This window comes from Anabrus simplex, chromosome 2, assembly GCF_040414725.1.
Source record: "Anabrus simplex isolate iqAnaSimp1 chromosome 2, ASM4041472v1, whole genome shotgun sequence".
Lineage (NCBI taxonomy): Eukaryota > Metazoa > Arthropoda > Insecta > Orthoptera > Tettigoniidae > Anabrus > Anabrus simplex.
The window spans coordinates 681,657,549-681,683,340 of record NC_090266.1 but is presented as its reverse complement, the minus strand read 5'-3'; the positions used below and the strand labels follow the sequence as shown (position 1 = coordinate 681,683,340).

General features: G+C 41.5%; 1 protein-coding gene across 1 annotated transcript in view; it reads right to left on the bottom strand.

Annotated features, from left to right (window-relative positions):
* Window positions 1-13,132: 13,132 nt before the first annotated feature.
* Window positions 13,133-25,792, bottom strand: part of LOC136864365 (secreted frizzled-related protein 5) — a 586,474-nt gene continuing 573,814 nt past the window's right edge. Inside the window, exon 4 of the mRNA XM_068226252.1 lies at window positions 13,133-14,104. Within this exon, the coding sequence (XP_068082353.1) occupies window positions 13,874-14,104 (231 nt within the window). The 3' untranslated portion in view covers window positions 13,133-13,873. The remainder of the gene's footprint in view (window positions 14,105-25,792) is intronic.

Below are 25,792 nucleotides of genomic sequence, written 5' to 3'. Positions count from 1 at the left end.
AGGAGGTAAGAACGGCAGGGTTTGACCAAGGTATGAACATGACAAGCAGATTAGAGCAGATGTAGGATGCAGAAATGAAAAGGTTAGCAGAGGATAGGGTGGCATGAAGTACTGCATCAAACCAGTCTATAGACTGATTACTCAAATAACCACAATAAGGATTAATAGCCGGACAATTGTGTAACCGTTAAATAAGTGAAGAAACAGGTATTTTAGTATTTCATTATTTCAGTATTTTAATCATGCATATTTATTAAAAATGCTCGAGCGTAGAGAGCTGTCATTAACTGCTACTGGCCATTTACTTGCCTAGTGAATAGATGGGTTATGTTTCCCAATGAACGTCCTACGTTTGTAGTGCATTACTGTCCGTACTTTTTTTGCTACTGGTTTAACGTCGCACTAACACATTGAAAGTTTTTGGCAACGGAATAATGGGGAAGGGCTAGGACTCGGAAGGTTGTGACAGTGGACTTAATTAAGGTACATCCCAAGCATTTACCTGGTGTGAAAATGGAAAACCACGGAAAACCATCTTCAGCGCTGCCGACGATGGGATTCGAAGCCACCACCTCCTGAATTCAAGCACGTAGGTACGCGACCTTATATAACCGCACAGAAAACTCGCTCGGTACTCTCGGTACAAGCACAGATAAACTTCCTATTCTAGATCAATGTGAATAGAATATACTTCAATACAGGTTCGGTCTGAAAATATCAATTACATTATTACAATTGTAGAAATAGGTTCTTTATTAAATGAAGAAATATCAGTTCCAATTTCATACTTATGTACAAAGAAAGACAAAACATGCAGATATTATTTACAGACAGCATGGGAACTATATACAACATTATAATGAAGTTGTATTTAAATTTGGAAGTCCGCAAATAACAATAATTTTCTAAGTAAGCGATAACTAGTCAGCTAGTAGAGCCAGGATTATGACAACTGAGCTAACTAATGTGACCTCTAAAAGTGCTCGTATCGATACTCTCAAATAACCCTGGCTCTTCTGCTGAGTCCAGAATCAGCAATCGCCGCTGACTGTTTCTGTAAAGGAATGTCCCAAAATAAAGTCATGTATTTTAATTTCAAACCAATAGATAATTTTCGGTTGCTGAAAAAGAAACAGGACACGGAAATTAGAGTTAATTAAGTTAAGTGTAGGATTATGATTTTCTTTCAGTGGCGTGCACTGGGCCGAAGCAAATGGAGCACCGCTTCACTAACCTAAACCTGCAGTCAAATTACTTTCAAATGTCCTTTAAGATGAAGCAGCATTTGCTGTTTCATTTTGTTTGAACGCTCCAGTTTCCTGTCGTCAGTGAGCTGCTGAGTTGTTAGCCGGGGAGTTTAGAATCGGGCGAGGCAACTAGTGCATTCCATTCGCTCAGTAGCCAATCAGCTAGCGAATTTGTTGCTGTTGTTTTCTTTCATTTGCTGAACTTTTCTGGCTGTTCTAGCATTAAAATATGCAGTGGAAAGGTGATATTTTCCGTCTTTATAATGAACTTAATGAAAAACAGTGAATTGGAGGCTACTGGGATTGTCATCCTCATTTTCGTATTTTTTAATTTTTTTAGCATTCCATTTACCATTGGCTGAATGGTCAGCGTTGAGGCCTTCAGTTCAGAGGGTCCCGGGTTCGATTTCCGGCCGGGTCGGAGATTTTAATCGCCTCTGATTAATTCTTCCGGCCCGGGGACTGGGTGTTTGTGTGTGTCCCAACACTTTCTCTCTTTATATTCAGACAACACGCTGCACTACCAACCACCACAGAAATATGCAATAGTGATTACATCCCTCCATATAGGGTTGGCGTCAGGCAGGGCATCCGGCCGTAAAACGAGGACAAATCCACATGTGCGGCACAGTTCGCACCCGCGACCCCACATGCGTGAGAAAAGCGGTAGAAAAAGAAAAAGAAGATTTACCATCTGCAATAAATCATCAAAATGGGTACAGTCTAATCTCAAAATACTTCGATCTTCATCCTTCAACTCTGTCAGTGAACTGTTCGATGCACCATATTCCTCACGTCTTTCTATCCATGGTTTTACCCACACTTTACTATGCCTCAATTTCTGCTTTCCTTTTTTTGTAACTCATTTTTGATAGCATGAGTTAAAATAACAACTCCCGCACGAACTAGCTCCGTCAACATTTTCTAGACACTGAAGCCAGGAACCACCGGGATAGTCGCAGCTTGTCCACTACAGATCATTCCATGTTAAGAAAACAGTACTGTTCTTATGGGCCTACAAGGAGTGAACACCCCTCCCCCTCCTAGGCAACCGTAATTTCTCGTGATTAAGGAATATTATAATGTACTTTATATTGTATTATGAAGGAGAAAAGGGATAAGGCATTTTTTCCCATGAGTTCTTGAAATAACTGCTTAACATACTCTATTCATCATCATCATCATCATCATCATCATCTGTTTACCCTCCAGGTTCGGGGTTTCCGTCGGACTCAGTGAGGGATCCCACCTCTACCGCCTCAAGGGCAGTGTCCTGGAGCTTCAGACTCTTGGTCGGGGGATGAAACTGGGGAAAACGACCAGTACCTCGCCCAGGCGGCCTCACCTGCTATGCTGAACAGGGGCCTTGTGGAGGGATGGGAAGATTGGAAGGGATAGGCAAGGAAGAGGGAAGGAAGCGGCCGTGGCCTTAAGTTAGGTACCATCCCGGCATTCGCCTGGAGGAGAAGTGGGAAACCACGGAAAACCACTTCCAGGATGGCGGAGGTGGGAATCGAACCCACCTCTATTCAGTTGACCTCCCGAGGCTGAGTGGACCCCGTTCCAGCCCTCGTACCACTTTTCAAATTTCGTGGCAGAGCCGGGAATCGAACCCGGCCCTCCGGGGATGGCAGCTAATCATGCTAACCACTACACCACAGAAAATACTCTATTTCAGAAATATATTCGCAGGAAGAAAGCACAATGGTGCTTGATTGCCTTCCTTCATTTTCCTTCTGAGTTGCTCTGGCACATGTACCGCGTAATCCATTACGCTGTGAATCACCGCCAGTTTATCACTGTTGAAGAGAAGTAAACTATTTATTTGTGTATGTGTTCTAATATTCTTGTACCGTACACCAGTTGTTACTGATGATTTTGATGTCGTGGTGTTGAGCGTACATCACGGTATGACTTGTACTGACTCAGAAGTCCGCTATGATTTTTATCTATGCTTGGTTTTTTTTGCTATTTGCTTTACGTCGCACCGACACGGATAGGTCTTATGGCGACAGGAAAGGCCTAGAAATGGGAAGGAAGAGGCCGTGGCCTTAAGTAAGGTACAGCCGCAGCATTTGCCTGGTGTGAAACCACGGAAAACCATCTTCAGAGCTGCCGACAGTGGGATTCGAACCCACTATCTCCCGGATGCGAGCTCACAGCTGCGCGTCCCTAACCGCACGGCCAACTCACCCGGTCTTGGCTTTGTTATTTAGCTGTTGTTTCTCAAGTGCATTTTATTTTTACCATTCTTTTCGTGGAGCGGTACGACAACACAGTAGTACCTGGTGTTGTTTGGGCACTTTTTAAATGCAATTAATTAAACCTCCACCCTCCCGACCCTATAAAATTATCTGTTTATTTTCTCACCCAATTTGCCTTGAATTTAAACACTGACGTTTTGTATGTGCCGTAGTTTACCATTGTTGCTCTTAAAACCTAAATAATTCCCCTCTGAAACCCCTCTATGCTTGTTTTCGTAAAAACAATTTTCGGTTTAGTTTCTCCCCCCTTTTATCGTGAAATTAAATACTGAGTTTCACCAATATATCTGCCGCCATTTTCCCGTGTTGAGCAGAGCTGTTCGAATGTCAACCTTGTTGTTGTAAGAGCAATACTGTTTTCTTAATATGGAATGAATAGCAACTATGATGACACACGCCAGCGAGTAAAGCAGCCCGGGTTTCAACTTTTCTCTCAGTTAGCTAGTGAACAGGATTACGGTACACTGGGCGAATTTACTGGCAGCTAGTGAATTCGCCGGTTAGAAGCTAGCAAACTCGCTCATGTAATCGAGCCTTCAGCGCTATAAAGGTTACAGAATGATGCCCCTGCAACATCCCACGCCCGCAAAGTATTCCCTTCGACATTTCGAACTGAATCATGCATCATCTGGTTGTGTTGCAGTTCCTTCGTCCATCAACACACAGTAGTAAGTTACCATCATATCCTCGAGTGTGGAGTCGAGGCCAATAACCTGTCTGAAGGGAAAGGAAAGAAATTTCCGTTTTGTACCTGGGTAGCAAACGAACGACACATCAGTAACAGGTTGTTGTTGTTTTTACAGTGAAGAAGAGCCGATATCCATAGGCCTGTATGGATGGATATGAGTTTATAAATTGATGTAAAAGTATACAACACTCTTAAAATAAATTAAAATAATTTATACCCGATTACACAAAATGAATAGAAAGATTACTTGATTATGATATATGAAGGAGATTTTAGATTCGAATTTGTCACTTGTTACTTGGATTCAGTGCTTCACCTGCCTAGAGAATTAGCGCACGCCACTGTCTCGTTTCATACATTAGGTTAAATGGTTTACAAAAGTAAGTTCCAAATATGAATAATTGAGATTAACCTCTTATTACTTGTGATTTCATCAAACTGTACAAGACGTTAGACACTTAATCATATTAATTTACAATATCATTTGCCATATAATTAATATTATTTTCTAGGATGTTTTTGACATGCTGTGAAATGACATTAAATATGTCAATTAGATAATGTCTACAGTATTCCAGATTGAACCTTAAATCAAAGAATGGCTACAGGGAGTCGGGAAAAAGAAAACCTCTGCCTCTATATGTGGATAGACCTATTGTTGATGAAGGATGTGGTCATCCTGAAAAATGAGATGCATATTATTTAGGGGCTTTCCCTTACTCTCTCACATATAAGTATGGATATATTCCTTAACACACACACATGGCACATAGCTGGGTAACATAGCAACTCCTAACTTATACTAACATACACTTTATACAGAGCTTTTGTCCCTCACAATGAACACAGATAGTTCAATAAATATCTTTCATGAGTCTGACAAAACGACACAACTTTTATAAATAATGATAATTAAATCATATTCAACGTGTAGACATTGATTTTCATGAATTAGCAAGGACAGAAACGCGGTATGGGCCTATCTACTTACCACAGGCCAGCAGTTTCACATCGACTGGGACTGAGCCAGGAGAAGTTCACTTCCATCTTCCTTACTCTGGAGTAGAGCCCGGATATTTGGCAAAATGTCTTTTTTTCCTATCAGATTGCCATATAAAAAGTTACGCAGAGATAATCAACACATTTTTAATTAATATATATTTTTAAAAATGTCTTTTGAGACTGAAAGATCAGATTATTGAGCTACAAAGGCATAAAAATACATAGAGATCCTCTGGTCTTCTAAGGCTCTGTAGTCCTCTGTCAAATGATGAAAACACACTTTATGAGCTGCTATAGGTTTGGCGAGGCAGCAGCAACAATACGCGACTTTCAAATAATCCATAGGAAACTTTGGATTTTCCTAAGAATGTTATAAGTAAAGCCCGGATGTTTGGCAAAATGCCTTTCTTTTTCCCTACCAGTTTGCCATGTGAAAATGTTACGCATAGATAAGCAAGTTTCGGCTATTTTGGGATCGAAAGGGCAACATTTTTAATTGGCCTACTTTACCTATTTAAGCCCTTAGTGACTGTTTAAAAGACTTGGTGCCCAGTTTTGCTTTTTATTAAGTTATAAACTCACACTCTTAATTATTAAATATTATGTTATTCATATTGTTCGGAATATATAGTTTTAATCGGCACTCTACTAAATAACGTAATTGTGCCTACGGTATGAAACTAAGCCACTTTCCCAGCTCCAGTAAATTTAACAAGTGCGTTTAGGGTGCTCTTTAGCTGTCATGAAATCCCTAGTGTACTTTGCCTTTCCATCTCACAACGGCACCCAACAACGGTAAGGCTGATGGGTGGCACTTAACTTAACGCCCTTGAAAGGGCTTTGGCCTGCCCAGCGACTGCTACTCAGCCCGAAGGCCTGCAGATTAAGAGGGGCCGTGTGGTCAGCACGACGCATCCTCTCGGCCGTATTCTGGGCTTTAGAGACCGAGGCCGCCATCTCACCGTCAGGTTGCCCCTCAATTCTAATCACGTAGGCTGAGTGGACCTCGAACCAGCCCTCAGGTCGAGAGAAAAATCCCTGACCTGGCCGGGAATCGAACCCGGGGCCTCCAGGCGAGAGGCCGGCACGCTACCCCTACACCACGGGGCCGGCCTGATGGGTGGGATTCCTCGAAAACCTCACTGAAATGACAGGCATAAATGCTAATTGTTTTGAGCCTGGGTAGCAATTGTTTGTCAATCCCCTTTTCTCCACTCTCCTCATATGTCTACCAAAGTTAAGGGTTTAATTTTCTGCGAAATGCACAACCTACCAGCAACTGTACTCCGGGCCACCTTTTGAGCAGACTAAAGCGAAAGAGAGGGTATAAGCCAGGGGAAGACGCGGGTGAGAGGCGTGTTGTCGCTTTGATAGGAGAGGGGCAAGGGGATGCGCATTTCATATCTTCTGTCAGCACGAGTTCCGGCAGTGGTATACCTAAGTAGGAGCTGCCATATTTATTCAGTAGATGTCTTCACCACCTGGGTGCACTTACTATCATAGTCCGTTTAAAACAGGAGTGGCGGTATGGAACTCCACTAATACATTAATGCATTAATTCTGTCAAATGTGCTCAAGTTACAACCGGTGAGCTGTGCTGTGTTATAGTGGTGGATTACAATTTGCAATCGCGCGCCGGTTCATTTGGCAACCAAGGCGAGCGTGACGATCCAATGACATTACTTCCGCTTTAGTCTGTTCAAAAGGTGGCCCGGAATTATAGGAAGAGGTACTTCTCTTACCACACGTAGTTAATATGGCCAAGGTAAATAGACTATTGAACAGAAAACTCCATTCGCGAGTTCAGTGATGAAGTATTTTCAACTGATGCAACATCTGTTTTACTGTGTAAAGCCTGCGAAAAATACAGTTAATCACGAAAAAAGTATTTTTAATCCAACACATTTCCTATACTCAGCATAAATCGGCACTTACCGCCAGGAGTGGTTAAAAGAAGGTATCGTTACTATCAACAGCTGTTGCAGTGTCTAGGACAGTCTCAGTTCACATTAGATTTGTGTAAACCTTTTGTCGATTCCAGAATTCCTTTCAGGAAGCTCGTAAACGAAATGCTGAGAACGTTTTTGGTACAGGGGAAAGTGTACCACGTGAAACAACGTTCCGAAAAAATTACTTGCCCGAATGTTACGAGAATGTAATCTGAAATATTGGCAGTCCCGAGTTAATTCGTGTCCTCATCCCAAGGTGGTGCAGCTCATTTTGGGCAAACCCCCAACATAGGTATATTCGCAGTGAGGTCAGCAAAGAGAAAACATGGGTTTCAATTGATGAAACAATGGAGATAGTGGGAAGGCACATCGCGAACGTTATCACAGGTGTAGTTCTCTCAATTTCCTCGTTAACGACCGGTGACACAAACGTTAAGCAGTACCAGCCCCTGACAGTAACCGGATTTATGACTGTCTGCTGTCGTCTCTGTTGTGACCAATAGCATGATTGCTTAGTCAGTGACAGTCCACCTGGAGTACTCCAAAAGCGTGCCCGTCCTGAAGCCGACTCACTTGTCATGTCTCCAGTGTTGCACAGCTGCACGCAGTTCTGTCCAATCTCGCTGCTCGCTCTCAGAGGCTAAGTAGTTAAAACGGAGAGGTAACAATGGTGTGTCTCCAGTTGGGGAAATCCTAGCACTCCTCGGACAAATAATGAAAACACAGCCGGGCAACTAGGTTTCAAAAGCTTGCCGGTCGTTAACGAGGAAATTGCAAGAACTATACAATGGGACTTGAAGATGGAATACCAAAAACATTTCTGCTAACATCTCAGCAGTTTGAAAAAGTTAACAGTACAACTATTGCTCAGTTATGCACCAGCTCCCTAAAATATCTTTGGGCCGAGGTTATTCGTCACAGTGCTATCCTCCTTTTCATAACAGATTCAGCGCGGTATATGGAGAAAAGTGCGCAGGCTTTAACAATTTTCTTTCCGGAAGTAGACCATGTGAGGTAAATTTTTTACAGAACTGCAGAGAACGTACGCAGTTTTCTTCCCGATATAAACTAATTAATTTCTAGTGCGAAGAAGCTCCATCTGGAATCCAGATCTTCAAGGAGGTTGAACTCGCACTTCCTCCATAGCCGATATTTCTGCTGTCTTGTACTATTCAGACAACTCGGACAAGATATATGAATTGTTTGCCGCGCTCCCTGAAAATGGCGCCCCATCAACTTGTGTTGAAGAACCTTCTCACGTATGGTAGTGTAAGGAATCGTTTGTCTTTCCGATAAATTGCCAGAAGTGATCAGTAAGCTTGAAAAGAGAAGGGAGCGTCTTGTGGCTACAATCAACATTGTTGAAGAAACTGTAAACATTACTGAAGCTGTTCCAAGTGAAGTAGGGTGTGATATCGGTGAAAAATGCAAAACCGGGCGAGTTGGCCGTGAGCTTGCATCCGGGAGATAGTGGGTTCGAACCCCACTGTCGGCAGCCCTGAAGATAGTTTTCCGTGTTTTCCCATTTTCACACCGGGCAAATGCTGGGGCTGTACCTTAATTAAGGCCACGGCCTCTTCCTTCCCATTCTTAGGCCTTTCCTGTCGCTATAAGACATATCCGTGTCGGTGCGACGTAAAGCAAATAGGAAAAAAATGCAAAAGTGTTTTGTATGCAAATCTAGGGTTACGGAAACTGAGACAAATTTGCCTGATTATGGAAGGTGAGTTTTCAGAAGACATAGATGTAAATCCATGTAATATTTTTTAAATTTTTTTTTTGCTAGGGGCTTTACGTCGCACCGACACAGATAGGTCTTATGGCGACGATGGGATAGGAAAGGCCTAGGAGTTGGAAGGAAGCGGCCGTGGCCTTAATTAAGGTACAGCCCCAGCATTTGCCTGGTGTGAAAATGGGAAACCACGGAAAACCATTTTCAGGGCTGCCGATAGTGGGATTCGAACCTACTATCTCCCGGATGCAAGCTCACAGCCGCGCGCCTCTACACGCACGGCCAACTCGCCCGGTTTTTTTCTTTTTTTTACAATTGGCTTTACGTCGCACCAACACAGATAGGTCTTTTGGCGACGATGTGATAGGAAAGGCCTAGGAATGGGAAGGAAGCGGCCGTGGCCTTAATTAACGTACAGCCCAGCATTTGCCTGGTGTGAAAATGGGAAACCACGGAAAATCATCTTCAGGGCTGCCGACAGTGGGGTTCGAACCCACTATCTCCCGGATGCAAGCTCACAGCTGCGCGCTCCTAACCGCACGGCCAACTCGCCCGGTAATTCATGTATATTACGTTGCTTTAAGTACCCTCTCATTACCTCATCACTTCAGTCAACGTAGAGTAATGAAATGTAGTAAATAATAGTAAAGTTATTTCGGAGCCTCCGTGGCTCAGGCGGCAGCGCACCGGCCTCTCAGCACTGGGTTCCGTGGTTCACATTCCGGTCACTCCATGTGCGATTTGTGTTGGACAAAGCGGAGGCGGGACAGCTTTTCCTCCGGGTACTCTGGTTTTCCTTGTCATATTTCATTCCAGCAACACTCTCCAATATCATTCCATTTCATCTGTCATTCCTTAATCATTGCCCCGGAGGAGTGCGACAGGCTTCGGTAGCCGGCACAATTCCTATCCTCACCGCTAGATGGGGGCTTCATTTACTCCATTCCTGACCCGGTCGCATGACTGGAAACAGGCTGTGGATTTTCATTTTCAATGTTATTTGCTTTGCGTCCCACTAACTACTTTTATGGTTTTCGGAGACGCCGAGGTGCCGGAATTTGTTCCCACAGGAGTTCTTTTACGTGCCAGTAAATCTACCGAGACGAGGCTGACGTATTTTTGCACCTTCAAATACCACCGGACTGAGCCAGGATCGAACCTGCCAAGTTGGGGTCAGAAGGCCAGCGCCTCAACCGTCTGAGCCACTCAACCCGGCGCAATGAAATGTATTCTGTCTAATAAGAGGCAGAGTTTAAATTCCGAGAATTTGACGTAACATCTTGTGGTGATATGCAGCAATCTAAATTACTCTATTTTTTTTTTAAAGGATGGGGTGATTGAACAGACTTTGGAGAATCATCTTTCAGTAATATATGAAAATTCAGTTTATTTATGTTAGCAGTATATCTAAAAATATATTTTTAAATCACTTTTAAAAAGTTAGTGCCTGTTTGGATGTTCAGTCTCCCTTTTTGCCTGCCCATTTTAACCATTTTATGTGCCTAAACATTCGGGCTCTAGTTCTAAGCCGAAAGCACATCAACTAGCTAAGCTAATGATGTTGAACTAAGGGGAAGTCTTAATCTTTTACTTCGTGTAAAAGTAGTACATTTAGTCACAAGAAATTTATGATTAACATAATTTTAAAAACTCTTGCAATTCTCTGGCGTGGTTATTTCTCACCATTCGGTAACATTTGGGTGAAATTAGAGTTGACAAGGAGAGTCCAGGAAGGTCTGAGAAGTAGTTCCTTGCACTACGACCAAGCCTTGATTCATACGTAGGTCGAGTCATAAGTCATGGCAACTATTTTTTTCTCTCGCGAACAGCAGACAACACGGAAAATCTAAGATACACATTTGGAAACGTTCGGTATGTACTTGCGTATGATGCCACTAGATCGTGTATGTAAACAACAGTGTGGGTCTAAGCATGCCCCCAAGTTGAGTGAGTGAGAGCGTCACAAAATGGAAGTCAACAAGCAGGAGCAACGATCGAATATTAAAATAGCAGCTCTCCGCAACAGAAATGCACGACAATGCCACGCAGAGCTGCGGGAAGCATTAGGTGTGCATGTCATGCCCATCGTAACAGCATTTCGGAGAGAGGTGTCACACGTTAGCGATACACATGCAGCGAATGGTATTCAGCGTCTGCCCCACCGCTAGCAACGCATAGTGGAAACATTGGGTGATTATTTCGAAGGTCTGTAACCAGTGGAGTCCTGTCCTTTGTACGTAATCTTGTGTATTTGATGTCTATACCATAAGAAAACAATGTTTACCAATGGCCTGTGTTCTGTCAATTTCCTATGAGAATCTCCTGAAGTCAGAATTTGTCTTCAGGCACTATGCATTAGTACATGCCCTATATTTCCAAATGCATATCTTAGATTGTCCGTGTTGTCTCCTTTTCGCGAGATAAAAAAGTTGCCATGACTTATGACTCGACCCTCGTATTCTCGTATTAATACAGTGGTGCTCTCAATAAGTAAAGAATAGCTGCCGCAAGGAAACCTTGGACAGTGTCAGATCAGTAACGCCCTGTCATTCTGCTTGACCTCATCTCCACTGATGGTCGGCTTACCGTTTCTTATACTTACTCGGGAATATTACATCATGTTGGGAGAGTTTGCAGAATTTCCTTATTGACCGTGAAAATACCTGAGCTCAATGCCCTTAAGAAACAGTGGGGCGTCGGAATTGAAGGATATTGGTGGATATGATGCCATGAACCGTAAATATGTCCACAATTTCAGCTGTATCTCCACTCAGCCTGAAGAAGTGTTGAAAACTGAATTCAAGAGATTTGGCCATGCCATTGGACTTTTCAAAAGTACTGTCATATCGCAACGTTAAGTGACGTCACTGACTTCTCTGAAAGGATAGGTGAGATTTTCGTCACTACGGTACTATGTTCTGAGTGAAGTAGCGAGATAAGGGTATCTTTATCAGACAAGAAAGCTTATTCAGGGTACAGTACACTTGTTTTCTGGTGATATTTGTTATCTCTTGACGACTGGAGATCAACTTCAATGAGAATGGTGTTCGGCACAGCTGTGTGATGGCGAAAGCACAGTTGAATAATAATAATAATAATAATAATAATAATAATAATAATAATAATAATAATAACAATAATAATAATAATAATAATAATAATAATAATAATAATAATAATAATAATAATAATGTTATTTAAGTCCCACTAAGTACTCTTTTGCGGTTTTCGGAGACGCCGAGGTGCCGGAATTTAGTCCCTCAAGAGTTCTTTTACGTGCCAGTAAATCTACAGACACGAGGCTGACGTATTTGAGCACCTTCAAATACCACCGGACTGAGCCAGGATCGAACCTGCGAAGTTGGAGTCAGAAGGCCAGCGCCTTAACCGTCTGAGCCACTCAGCCCGGCAGGTGAAGAATCAAAACCCTACTTAAGAGCTTCCATTCTGTCAATAAAGTACAGAAAACTAGGTCTTCGAGCAGACGAACCTTGGTATTCATCCCGATGGAGGCTATATCTGAACAATCTCTGGATTTCATGTTCAGATATGAGATTTGCTCAATTATGTAAATTGTATGTGAATATCAAAGAGAAAGGCATTAAAAGGCAGGAAGAAATAGTAACGAATGAGTTGACTACACGGTACGGGTCATGAAGGTGGTGCAACAAGATGATTACAGAGTAATACATTTACTTGTCAAAGGCCTAGAAATAAGCAAACGTGATAACATTTTCGGATTAATTTCCACGACAAAAAATAGAGTGTCATCTTTTTTATAGAATGAATCTGCGGAAGGTTGAGGCTGGGAACAGCTAGTTCAAGTGACGTGCGTCTAGATGTTTAGTGGATATGCTGAGTTGTGAATGCTTGTAAAGCTGTAACTTGTTCTCAATAAAGGCCATTATTACAGTCCACTCATTTTAGTATATTTTAGGCAGTATTTATTTACAATTCCAGACACAGATATGAAGCACCTAATATGAAGCACATGACTTGCCTCTTATTTCTTGCTGACTTTTGCCCACGGATAACAGAAACAATATGCTGCTTTTCTTTCATCACTGGCCTCTTCACAAAGAGGTGGTTAATAAACATGCGCACATCATCTAAACGAATGTCTTCATATTGAATATGACTATGTTAAGAAATTTTAAGACTGAGGCTATCAAGTATTGTTATGTTTTCATCTAGCAATGGTTTGTCAGTTTGTCAGACCCAAGAAACTTATTCATTAAACGCCCCTCAAATATCACAAATACAGTATGTATTACTTTAGATTCAGAAACACTACAAGCATATTTATAATTATGTCAAAGCAGTAAGTCTATAAGACAAGTCTAAGCGGAGATATAGGTTAAAACTCTGTCAATGTTTCTTCCCTTGCTAATAGCTCACAAATATAAGAGATGGGCTCCAACGAACAGAACAGTTATTACTTAACAGTTCTCTCTGTTAACTACTTTCAAAAGAGCTGTTCACCTAAAACTTCATGCTCCCAAGGAACAGCCGTTCATATAGTCCTCATGCACAGCTGCTCAGCCTTTCAGCATGAACCAGTTACTGATCAGGCACACCACCCCTTCGTCCGCACTGGCGAGCGATGTGCTGTAATAGGTTGAAGGTGGGTCCCAGGGTGCCACAACTATTCAGATCAAGCCACCGTAAATTATTAAGAAACACAACCTAGAAGTGATTCTGATAGCCTATTAAATATTCATATCATACAGCCTGTAGAAAATGTTAAAGATAGTTCATGAAGCTGAGAAAAATGCTGTAGAAAGCAGCTGGCTAAGTAGGGACCAACTTCACCCACCGCGTTTTCCTCTTCTGGAAAAACTCGCTTGGCTATAGACATAGACTAGAACTGTTGAATTGTTGTCCTGAATTGGTGGGAACCACGTGTTTTAGAACAGTTCTTTCTTCTAAGTGAGCTGGACTGTTGATCTCAGAAGAGCAGCTTGGCCCATCTCTAAGAAATATTGCACACCCTAAGCAACAGCCATTGTGACTTTGGAGGCTCCATTCGGAGGTACAGGAGAGGAGTCAGTCTTCTTGCGTCTGCCTTTAGTTTTCCCACGCTTCCTTCTGCCCGAGGTCCCAGCGGTACTTCCTGTAGCAGATCCATTGCTTCCGAAGGCATCTCCTATGACCGAGTCGGACACTAGCTTGGGATCGGAGCAGTTCAGCTTCTTGAACATTCTCACCGCTCTTTTAAATGGCTGAAAAGCAAATGAATCTGTATTAGTAGGGGAACAGGACAATTTGTATCAAACATGATTATAAGTTTAATGACTAGTGGTTATGAACTGAATGGGGTTAAAATGACGTGAGTCACAAATAACACCTTTTTGGGAAAAAGAAAAAAACTATTCAATTCCATAAATGGTCACCATACCATATCATATCATATTTATTTCCAAAGAGCCTATACAGAGCTCTCCTCCAACTTAGACCCTGTGTTGTTAGTAGTGGACAAATCAAATCTAACATACAGTTATAAATAATAAACAAGCTGTGATAGGTATAGTGGGCTCTCCACGCAGTGATCACTGCTCGGTGGAGCCTGGTGTTTACCAGATATTCGGCGATGGCCAGGAATCGCGAGGCTACTAACGATACTAAAAGGATTTTGGAATAATAGGAATAATAACTCCCACCAGAAGTGATAACTGCTGGATGAAGCCTGGCGATTAACAAAAGACTAAGAATTGTTACGAATCCAGATTACGTTACATAACATGGAGAGATAAATGGTTATCAGAGAATGGTACTGTTTTATTTTATTTATTCTGCAGCATTTGTTTGACCAAATGTAATGATAAAATGCATGATTTCATGTAATACACTTCTAATAGGGTTTTAAATGTGCAGAGTGATACCTTTTTAAAACTAAATACAAGTGTAAGGTGAATTATATTATAACAATCTGTTTATAAAAATACCATAGGCGGCTTTCCATGCGTCATGATATTTCCCTTGGATCTCGATAGAAGTTTCAGAATTATTGTTAGCGTCTAGAAATGTATTTGCACTGTAAGAAGATCCACCTTCACAGTTAAGCGATTAAGTCTACTCTAAGGTAGGGCAGAGAAGCTACGTCATTCTGAGGCTTAAACCCTAGTACCAACAGTAGCTATGCTGGAAGGTTTTCACGTTTTTTTTTCAAACGCTCTCCTAGAGCATTTATACAAATATAAGGAGAGTTATATGCATTAAGCACGCGCCATAATAACACATGCTATAAAAATACACTGGCGGAAGGACGAAGTGTAAAACACCACATAAAATTGTTGACAATTGTTTCAACCTTACTAAATGTCGTATTGGGCATGGCCAGATGAAGAACTAGCTAGCAGCGCATAAACAGTGCCTTGTTGTGTTCATGGCCTGAGTGCTTGTATGAGCTCTATGTTTGAGTATACTGCAAATGCACCATTTGAAAGGCAGTCTCCCGAGGGAAAACATTGTTAAAAGAGATTCGCTTCATGATATCGAGCACGAAAAATGATTGATTGGCCCACACAGAAAGTTTGGATGATTTTACTTCAGGTATAATGATGAGAAAGGGTGGATTGTGACAAGTGTAGCTATGGACTTTGGTGCACAATTGTATCGCAAGCATGGAGAGCCTTCAGAACGAGAGATACAGCTGTGTGACGGATCATTGGAGGTTGTTCACGAAAAACGCACTAAATGAGGACAGCTAAAGAAAGGGAACAGAGGACAGATTGCGGGTAACATTGCACAAGTGTAAATGGACACAGGACTCACCGTACACAGGTCACGTTTTACCGTAGCCAGAAGAATACATAGAGGTGGACTGTTTGCCCGACGACTAGCGCGATGTAACCCATTAACACATGTCCATAGGGGATACCGTTTACAGTGATGAAGAATGCACAAGGACCGGACAGTTGATTGGATCAGATTGAGCCTAAACAGTGACTGTGGACCCCAGTTAATCTGGTGAGAGATTGGAACACGGTGCTGCCCTGCAAATGTTACCGAAAGGGACACAGATGTAGGTGGTGCAGGTGGTCTCATCTCGAAAGGCACTATGTTGGTTGAAAGTGCCAGAACATCAGAAATTATAACGCGATACTGTCATTGGCGAACGGCCTGCAATGAAATAGTTCTTACCCACGTGGGTTTATTCAACGATACTATCGGCTCCGAGGTTTTGTCTATAGACTATAATACTAGGCCGCACCATCCTGCAGCTGTTTACGAGAGGTTGGATAGCGAAAATATTCGACGGATGGATTGGCCTCTCTGTTCTTCCGATTTAAATCGCACAGAACGTCTGAACAACCTCGTCCAAAGAAGAGACATGATGCAATGCATGCATCGCCGTTAGAACTGATCATATCCCCTATTAGCGACTACTAATTCCCTTTTTTACATTTATAGCAAAGGAGCATATGCATTTATGACAGTGCTAAAATATGATTATAACATTTTCTGTTTTCTATTTTTCTACTCTTTATTGTTTATCACTAATGCATCTTATGAGCATATGTGGTATGATTTTCTCATAGATGCGCAGTTCATATATGGCGCTATAGGAGAAAGCCTGTTTCATTTTTAATTGTTTTTCACACCTATGAATTATTAAGTTTACAAGCAGATACGGTTGGTAACCAAAGATATCCCAAGTCGCAGAAATGAAACAACTAGACCTAGGATGCGATATTTGGACTGCGACGCTCTGCAGTCATCTGGAATGACATTTGTTTCCGTATCTTCAGCCCAGTGATAGATAGGCTTCTACAAATGAATTAAAGAATATAACTTAAGACTTCAACTCGAAGGCTGGTGCCGGGCTGAGAGGCTCAGATGCTTATGGCGCTGGCTCCCTGAGCCTAATTTGGCAGGCTCGGTCCTGGCTTAGCCCGGTGGTATTTGCAGGTGCTGAAATACGTCAGCCCCATATCGGTAGATTTACCGGCAGGTAAAAGAACCCCTACGTGACAAAATTCTGGCACCTCGGCGTTTCCAAAAACCGTAAAAGTAGTTAGTGGGACGTAAAAGCAATGCCTTTATTATTCGAAGGCTGGTCCGGTAACCTACAATGCCATCATCAGCTGTCATACATATAATCAATGGGGCATGTTGCAGTTAATAATAATAATAATAATAATAATAATAATAATAATAATAATAATAATAATAATAATAATAATATACTTACATCTTCAGTATAGAATGTTATGCCTTTCAGATTTCAGTCTGCAAGCCTCTGTGAATTTACTAATCGCCACCTAAATCTTCTATTTGTAACTAGTTTGAAATATACAGTTACCACAATAATAATTATTTTACAGTGGTTCCTAACACAAAGTAACACATTCAGTTATACACTTAACTTATACAGTCTTAGTCTTAAAACGAGTACGAAATAAACATGACACATTATGCAAAATAATATTATAAAAATAGACAAAAAATGTTTAAATCATCGGTCATTTAAAAGCTGTGGATTCAAATAAAACAAGCGAAATAAAAGAACAACTATAAGAAAGAAATCAGAGATGTACAGAAAACAGAGATAATATTCAACAGTATGTGTATTATAGGAAAGTATCACACAACAATTCAAATTTGATTTGATTCATGAAAAAGATATCCACATTATATGTATTAAATTTGTTATAAAGTTTCAGAATTTTATTAAGAGGAGAATTATCATTGGCTTCATTTGTGGCATTTCATGATGTAAAATAAGTTCTTCAACCTGCCAGATTTCCGAGGAACGTAAAATGGTATACTTCCAAGTAACTCATCACTAATTTTACTATTCAATATTTTATAAAAACATAATATCATGTACTTTTTACGTCTTTGTTTCAAAGTTTTAACACCAAAGTGTGATAACATTGTGGAGTAGGACAGAAATGTCGGGTACTCGTGTGAATACTTCCAGTACACATACTTTAAGAACTGCTTTTGTACTGTATCAATTAATTTCATGAACTTTGTGTCTGAAGGACTCCAGATAAAGGTGCCATATTCTAGTTTCGGTCTTACTAATGAGTTGTATAAAACAAATAACGTTGTACGTTGAAAATGTAACTAATTTCGAATATGAAACCCAAATTCCTACAGGCTTTTTTAACTATATAGCCTAGACTTCCAAATTTCAAATCAATATTTAACTGAATACCTAAATACATCTTTTGTTTGACTTCTTTCAAGACGGAACCGTTGATGTAATAAGTAGGTATACTCGATGTGATAGCGACATCTTGTACATATTCATTTACATTGAGTGGTCACTTATTTACTTTACTCCACAATGATATAGCATTTTTTTTGCTAGTGGCTTAACGTCGCACCGACACAGATAGGTCTTATGGCGACAATGGGATAGGAAAGGCCTAGGAGTTGAAAGGAAGCGGCCGTGGCCTTAATTAAGGTACAGCCCCGGCATTTGCATGGTGTGAAAATGGGAAACCACGGAAAAATATCTTCAGGGCTGCCGACAGTGGGATTCAAACCCACTATCTCCCGGATGCAAGCTCACAGCCGCGTGCCTCTAACCGCACGGCCAACTCGCCCGGTGATATAGCATTTAGATAATTTTGTAAATTCTTATAGTTATCAGTGGTTTTAAATAAATAAAACACTTTCAGATCATCGGCAAAGAGTAATACTTCAGACTTAGACACGAGATCTACAACATCATTAACATAAAGTATAAACAGTGAAGGTCCTAGATTTGAGCCCTGAGGTACACCTGAATTGGCTATATATTGTGAGATGAATATCCTTTATAACACATATATTGTTTTCTGTTATCTAGGTAAGATCTTATCAAGTAGTAAAAGCCCTGAGAGAAATTCAAGGAATCGGCTTCCTTCAAACGTATATCATGATCTGCTTTGTCAAAAGCTTTTTGAAAGTCAGTAAGTACAACAACTTGGCCAATTTTGGGAGTAATTTTCGAATATTCCAAAGCATCAAGAAAAAATCGAAGACCTAACAATCATATTGAACAGTATTGCCAATGGATCTTTGCATCCCTTGAAAACAAACGGAGGAGTACCATCTGATATTGGTAATTTCGTCAGCTTGAGATTCGTTATTGCATTTTCGAGCTCATAGATAGTTACTCTACTCAAGAAAAGCAAATCCAACTGTGCGTTTGAGTTACCATTTGAACAGTACGGATTGTACTGAGTACACTTATCTTTAAAACATTGGAACAGAGTCCAATATTTTCTTAGGTAACCTATCCTTCTCCATTCGCCCCACATGACTCCACCACCGAAGCCGGTTTATGCGTACAGCTTCATACATTGAGTTCATTCCTAACTTAACCTTTATTTCCTCATTCCGAGAATCCTCCTGCAATTGTACCCACCTGTTTGTGCCAGCAATCATTCTTGCTATTTTCATGTCAGTTACTCCTAGCTTATGAATAGGCTATCCTGAGTCCATCCAGCTTTCACTGTAAATTTGGTCTGAAAACAGACCGATTTAAATATAGTTTCGTCAGGGAGCTGACTTCCTTCTTACAGAATACTGTTGATCGCAACTGCAAGCTCACTGCATTAGCTTTACTGCACCTTGATTCAATCTCTCTTACAATACTACCATCCTGGGAGAAAACACATCCTAAATACTTGAAATTATCTACCTGTTCTAGCTTTGTATTCCTAATCTGACAATCAATTCTCTTGGATTTCTTACCTACTGACATCAATTTAGTCTTAGAAAGGCTCATTTTCATACCATACTCATTGCACCTATTAGGACTGTTCATCAGGAATACTAATGCACGCAACATAGTTTCTGTTAGGAACGTAAATGAGTGGATGATGAGGGTAGATTTGACACTTGGAGGAATTAGAACGAGAACTGTCTCAGTGTATTCACCACGTGAGGGTGCAGATGAGGCACAATCTGCCATTAAGACCTGGTCGTCAGCATAGGCCAGACTGCGTACTAAATTCCCACCTAAGTGTCAGTTCCCACTGCAGCCCAATTGTCAACATAAATGCCTTTGATTGATTTTAACAATCTACTCTTAATCCCATAGCCCCCCAGTAAGGCGAACATCTTCTCCCTCGGTACTCTCTCACATGCCTTCCCTAGATCTACGAAACATAAACATAACTCCCTATTCCTCTCGTAGCAGTTTTCAGTTAACTGTCACCTACTGATAATCTGATCCTGACAGCCCCTCTGCGGTCTGAAACCACACTGATTTTCTCCAACTTCCACTCAACCACTGATCGCACCTTCCAAGATGCCATTGAATATTTTACCTGGTATACTGATAAATGAGATACCTCGAAAGCTGCTGCAGTCCATCCTGTTCCCTTGCCTATAAATAGGTGCAATTTCTTCTTTTGTCAATCTGAAGGTTCCTTACTAACACTCCATGTTAATATTATTACTCTACGAAGCTATTTTATCCCTGTCTTCCCACTATGCTTCACCATGTCAGGTCTAATTTCATCTATTCCTGTTCCTTTATCACAATGGAGTTTATTTACCACCCATTCCACTTCCTCAAGCGTGATTTCAACATCATTGTCGTCCTCCCCATGAGCTCGGATGTTTGCGACATTACAACGAAGATACCCTTTTACGTTGAGGAGATTTTCAAAATATTCCCTCCATCTCTCCAGTGATTCATTGGGATCTATTATGGTTTCACCTGATTTACCCAAAACACTATTAATTTTATTTTCCCTCCCTTTTAAGATTCTTTATTACTGTCCAAAAACATTTCCCTCTGCTTCACCTAGCTTTTCAAAGTTATTACCAACATCTTCCCACGACTTCTTATTGGATTTAAGAACTATATGTTTTGCTCTGTTTCTTTCTTCTACATACAATTCCCTGTCTGAGTCTGGCCTTATTTGGAACCATTTCTGATACGCCTTATTTTTACGTTTACACGTTGCTCTCACTTTATCATTCCACCACGATGTTAGCTTTTTCCCATCTTTACACACAGTTGTTCCTAGATATTCACTTGCTGTTTCTACTACAGCATCCCTGAGTGCCACCCATTCTCATTCTATATCCTGAATCTGCTTTCTCTCCACTGTTTGGAACTTTTCACTAATCATATCCATGTATTTCTGTCTTATCTTCTCGTTGTGGAGATTTTCTACCATTATCCGTCCACAGACAGATTTCACTTTGCCTGTCCTAGGCCTAGAGATTTAGCTCACTTCATACCAGATAGTGGTCTGTATCATAAAAAAAACCGTCGAATACCCTCACATACCTGACAGATTTCCTGAATTTAAAGTCGGTTATGATATAGTCTCTTATGGATTTGGTACTCCTACCCTCCCACGTGTAGCAATGAATAGCCTTATGCTTGAAGAATGTATTTGTAGTAGGCCACTCAGCCGTTGCCCATGGTTCACGAACTAGGACGTGACTACAGTAACCCGCACCATGAATAATAATAATAATAATAATAATAATATGATTCTATAATGTTTAACGTTCTTTCAGTTACTTTGATTTCAACCCTCCTCAGCACACTAATGTGACACATACGGCACTGGGAGTTAATGGAGCCAATCTACGAACTGAAACTGTGTGATAGGTCTCTCGCTGTCACCGGCTAGTAGACAGTCAGTGACCTTGAAGGTCTTGGCAAGTATCCTCAGGAGCACCTATAGATTTTAGATGGAAGGAAGGATATCATTCAGTCACGGATTAAGAGACGAAGATACTAAAATAAAATAAAATGGCGTATGGCTTTTAGTGCCGGGAGTGTCGGAGGGCAAGTTCGACTCGCCAGATGCAGGTCTTTTGATTTGACGCCCGTAGGCAAAGGCAACCTGCGCGTCGTGATGAGGATGAAATGATTATGAAGACGACACAATAACCCAGTCCCCATGCTAGGGGAATTAACCAATTATGGTTAAAATTCCCGGCTTTCGGAATTAAACTCTTTCATCAGTAATATATATTTACATTTAAAGTTTCTAAAACATTGCAGCTTTAGTACTAGAGCAACAGCTGACTCGTACTGACAAGTTCGATCAGTCTTTCACGTTCTTAGGAAAAACCGATCTGGCCACCTCGGATTTTAATCGCGATATATTTTATGTGGATTGTTACGTATTTTATAATGTTTTAGGAACTTTAAATCTAAATGTATGTTACTGACGATGGAATTTATTTCCGAAGACGGGTTTTAATATAACAAAGTAATTTGTGCTGATACAGAATGTGTTCTAATTCTTTTGATCGAATTGTAAATCATCAACACTGTTTCTAAATATGGCCTTGTCTTTCTATAATTTTTTTTTTGCTAGTTGTTTTACGTCGCACCGACACAGATAGGTCTTACGGCGACGATGGGACCGGAAAGGGCTAGGAGTGGGAAGGAAGCGTCCGTGGCCTTAATTAAGGTACAGCCCCAGCATTTGCCTGGTGTGAAAATGGGAAACCACGGAAAACCATTTTCAGGGCTGCCGACAGTGGGGTTAGAACCTACTATCTCCCGAATATTGGATACTGGCCGCACTTAAGCGACTGCAGCTATCGAGCTCGGTCTTTCTATAATGACTGTGCAGTATTAGATAAGACTAAGACCAAACGATTAAAGTAACCAGGATGAGTAGCTCAGACTTACAACATCCACCTTCTGAACTCAAGTACTTAGGTTCGATCCCAATTCAGTGCGGTGATATATGAAGGTGATCACAAAGCGCAAATCTCGTGTCGGTAGATTTACTGGCGCGTAAAAGAACGTCTGCATGACAATATTCCGGCACCTCGACGTCTCTGAAGACAGTATAATTAGCAACTAGGACGTAAACTCTGACATTATTACTGTATGTCCCATTGCGCGCATACTGAGAGAGGCATGAAATTTGCAGCGCCACAGATCTGGGTCAAACTGTGGCCAGAGACAGAGGAAAGTGATCGGTGTCTGGGACTGGTTTAAAAATATTGTCTACTCATCGGCAGAACTACTTTGTAGCTACCGCTAAGGAAAATCCATTCTTAAGCACAACCCAGCTGAACGACGCTACTGCTTGAGGACGATGTGTAACCGACTACAATATGATGATTATGATCGCAAGCTTTTAATGGTCACGACCACAGTTACTGAAGCAATTGACGGTTCGGTTATCGTCTCCAGTTCAGCAGAACCTGATACGTGGGGCAGCGTTTACGTCCTGAACGCAACTCTGAGTTATGTTGGGAGGAGGCTGGATGTTGTTGGATGGGCCAGAAATGTTTCATCGCTTTGGTAACCATTTCACCGTTTGCCAAAATGTATGCGGGTTGTTGAATTGAAACATATAATGGCGCCTAGAAACTTACACGATATGTATCGGACAACATAGTCTATATCAAAATGACAGTATATTGCAGACATTTTGACGGATTCTACAGATAATCCGGCACCTGTCCCATGATGAACAAATTTCTCTATACCCTCCACAGTGATGAACGCTGGTTGCTGATCGAGCCACTCTTCCACAGCATCAGGATCCGCTTGATCGGTGGTAAAACCCTTACTCATGAAGGCTTTCTAGATCACAGACGTGACTGCTATAAAGCCAGTTGGCTGTAATACAGGTGATTCGTAATGCCCCACCAAAAACAGCGCCGAGTGACCATTGTTGTGTTGACGGCGTGTTGACGTGCGTTACCGTGGAGCACATGTACCCTTCGTGATGGTTTTCCCGGCCAAAGTACTTTCTTTGCACAATAATTGATTCATGCCACATTACATTGGTTTGGACGTCACCGCTAAAAACCAATGTTGCTTCAAATTATTCGTTTTAACGGAAGTATGTCTCAGACTGACCACGTTCTGAGCTGTTACTGCTAACACCAAACCATGCAGTGCTGCCACATCTTGTCTGTCAATTCAGTTATTCGCAGTGTTGCCAGTTTTGTCCATGTTACGATTGAACAATCTTTAAATATATGACGGGAATTTACTGTACGGTATTAAACTGACTGCAGTACACTTGTCAGAAATACTGAGGATGATCGCATCCACGCGTTAGAACGTTCTCCAACAACGTGATTTATTTTCCTTTCAAACAAAATTAATGAAGTCATTTAGACTGTGCACTATTGTGTAATGCACATCAGTAGCCAAGTGTATCGAGTGTAAAGTCTGTACACACATGCACAGAAATGGTGTCTCCATATAAACAAAGCATGGCGTTCCTCCACCTCCTCACTTAACGCATTGCTTCAGGTAGTCAGCCCACTACAAGACTATTGTGATTGTAATGGAAACTGCAGTGGATGTATAGCATTAACCGTTCACTCCCCCCCCCCCCCATTTCCCTCCTTTTCGGTACTGGACTGGCTTTCAACAATACCATTTCAATCCCTTCCTTCCTTTTCAGTACTGGAATGGAGCAGTGTTGACTGTTTATGCCGGGTCACCATTTCTTTGCATTCGTGTACACTCACGATGTGATTATCCAGAACCACCTAGAGCTTTCTCCAGTTCACATTAGTCAGGTCACCCAAGGATGATTTGATCATCAAATAGATATGGATCGTGGAGCACAAGCAGACTTCGTGAGAGTTTTCGCGGTCAAAGAATTTTCTTCACACAAGACTTGACCCATGCCACGTTGTTTTCGTTTGGACGTAACGTATAGCGTTGAATGCGGCAACCGGCGACACGAACGTCGGATTAACTCTGGGATATGATGCCTAATGCGAGAGACAGTAATAAATTGATTAAACTCAACAGTACTGACGACAATGTGAGTGAGTGGATGTACAGCCGAAAGATCACTAACAAGGGAACGGATTTCGGTGTAAAATTCTAATCTGGTTAAAATTTAGTACACAATATTCCTACAAATTTGTAGAATGACGTAGTAAAAACCGTACTGGCCACTTTCAGTTTTGAACGCCAATATTGAACGCGAGGAGGTGGGGAGAGGTAAAGCTGACTTTGAATCCTTGCAGCACGCAGTGGCTCGTGGCAACTAGGCAGCGACGTGCCGTGCTGCGTTGCATTCCCCACCTTCCACCTTTCCCTCACTCTTTTACCCTCTCGATTAGAGTATAACATGCAACATAATTTGATGTTTTGCGCTTGGCCATACTGTAAATAAATAAACAAACAGGCTTTCTGTTTTTTCTCTTTTACACTTTGTAATTCTTGCAATAGTGGATGTTTACAAAAAAGTTGTCATTGCAAAGAGACTGCTTGCACCACGCGCACCTTGCAACACTTTCTTTTGTACACATATCGCAAATATTTCGGATAGAACCATCCTTGAAATAAAACTGAACGGGGTTCACATAGCAAGCGGGTTGTGTTTCCACATAACCGGATTTGTACCAACTATACTCCCACATGTTACGAAGATAATTGGTTGTGAGTCAACAGTAGTATAATTGGATGGTTCGGGCGCCGCCTCCTCCTCCGGGCTCCCAGGGCCCCTCCGCCTCCCGCGGGAAATTTGAATTTTGGCGGGAAATTTGAATTTTGGCGCGAGATTTGAATTTGTAAACAAAGCCACGTGCTTTTTGACAGCTGTCATCGACAACAACGCATCGCTAACCTCACTGCTGCCATCTTGACGGGCCTAAACCTCAGTGGTACCAACTTAACCTAACTAGCGCGAGATTTGAATAGGTAAACAAAGCCACGTGTTTTTTGACAGCCACGTGCTTTTTGACAGACAACAACGCATCGCTAACCTCAGTAGTACCAACTTAACCTAACTAGCGTGAGATTTGAATTGGTAAACAAATCCACGTGTTTTTTGACAGCCACGTGCTTTTTGACAGACAACAACGCATCGCTAACCTCAGTACTGCCATCTTGACAGGCCTAAACCTCAGTAGTACCAACTTAACCTAACTAGCGCGAGATAAACAAATCCACGTGCTTTTTGACAGCCACGTGCTTTTTGGACAGCTGTCATCCGCCA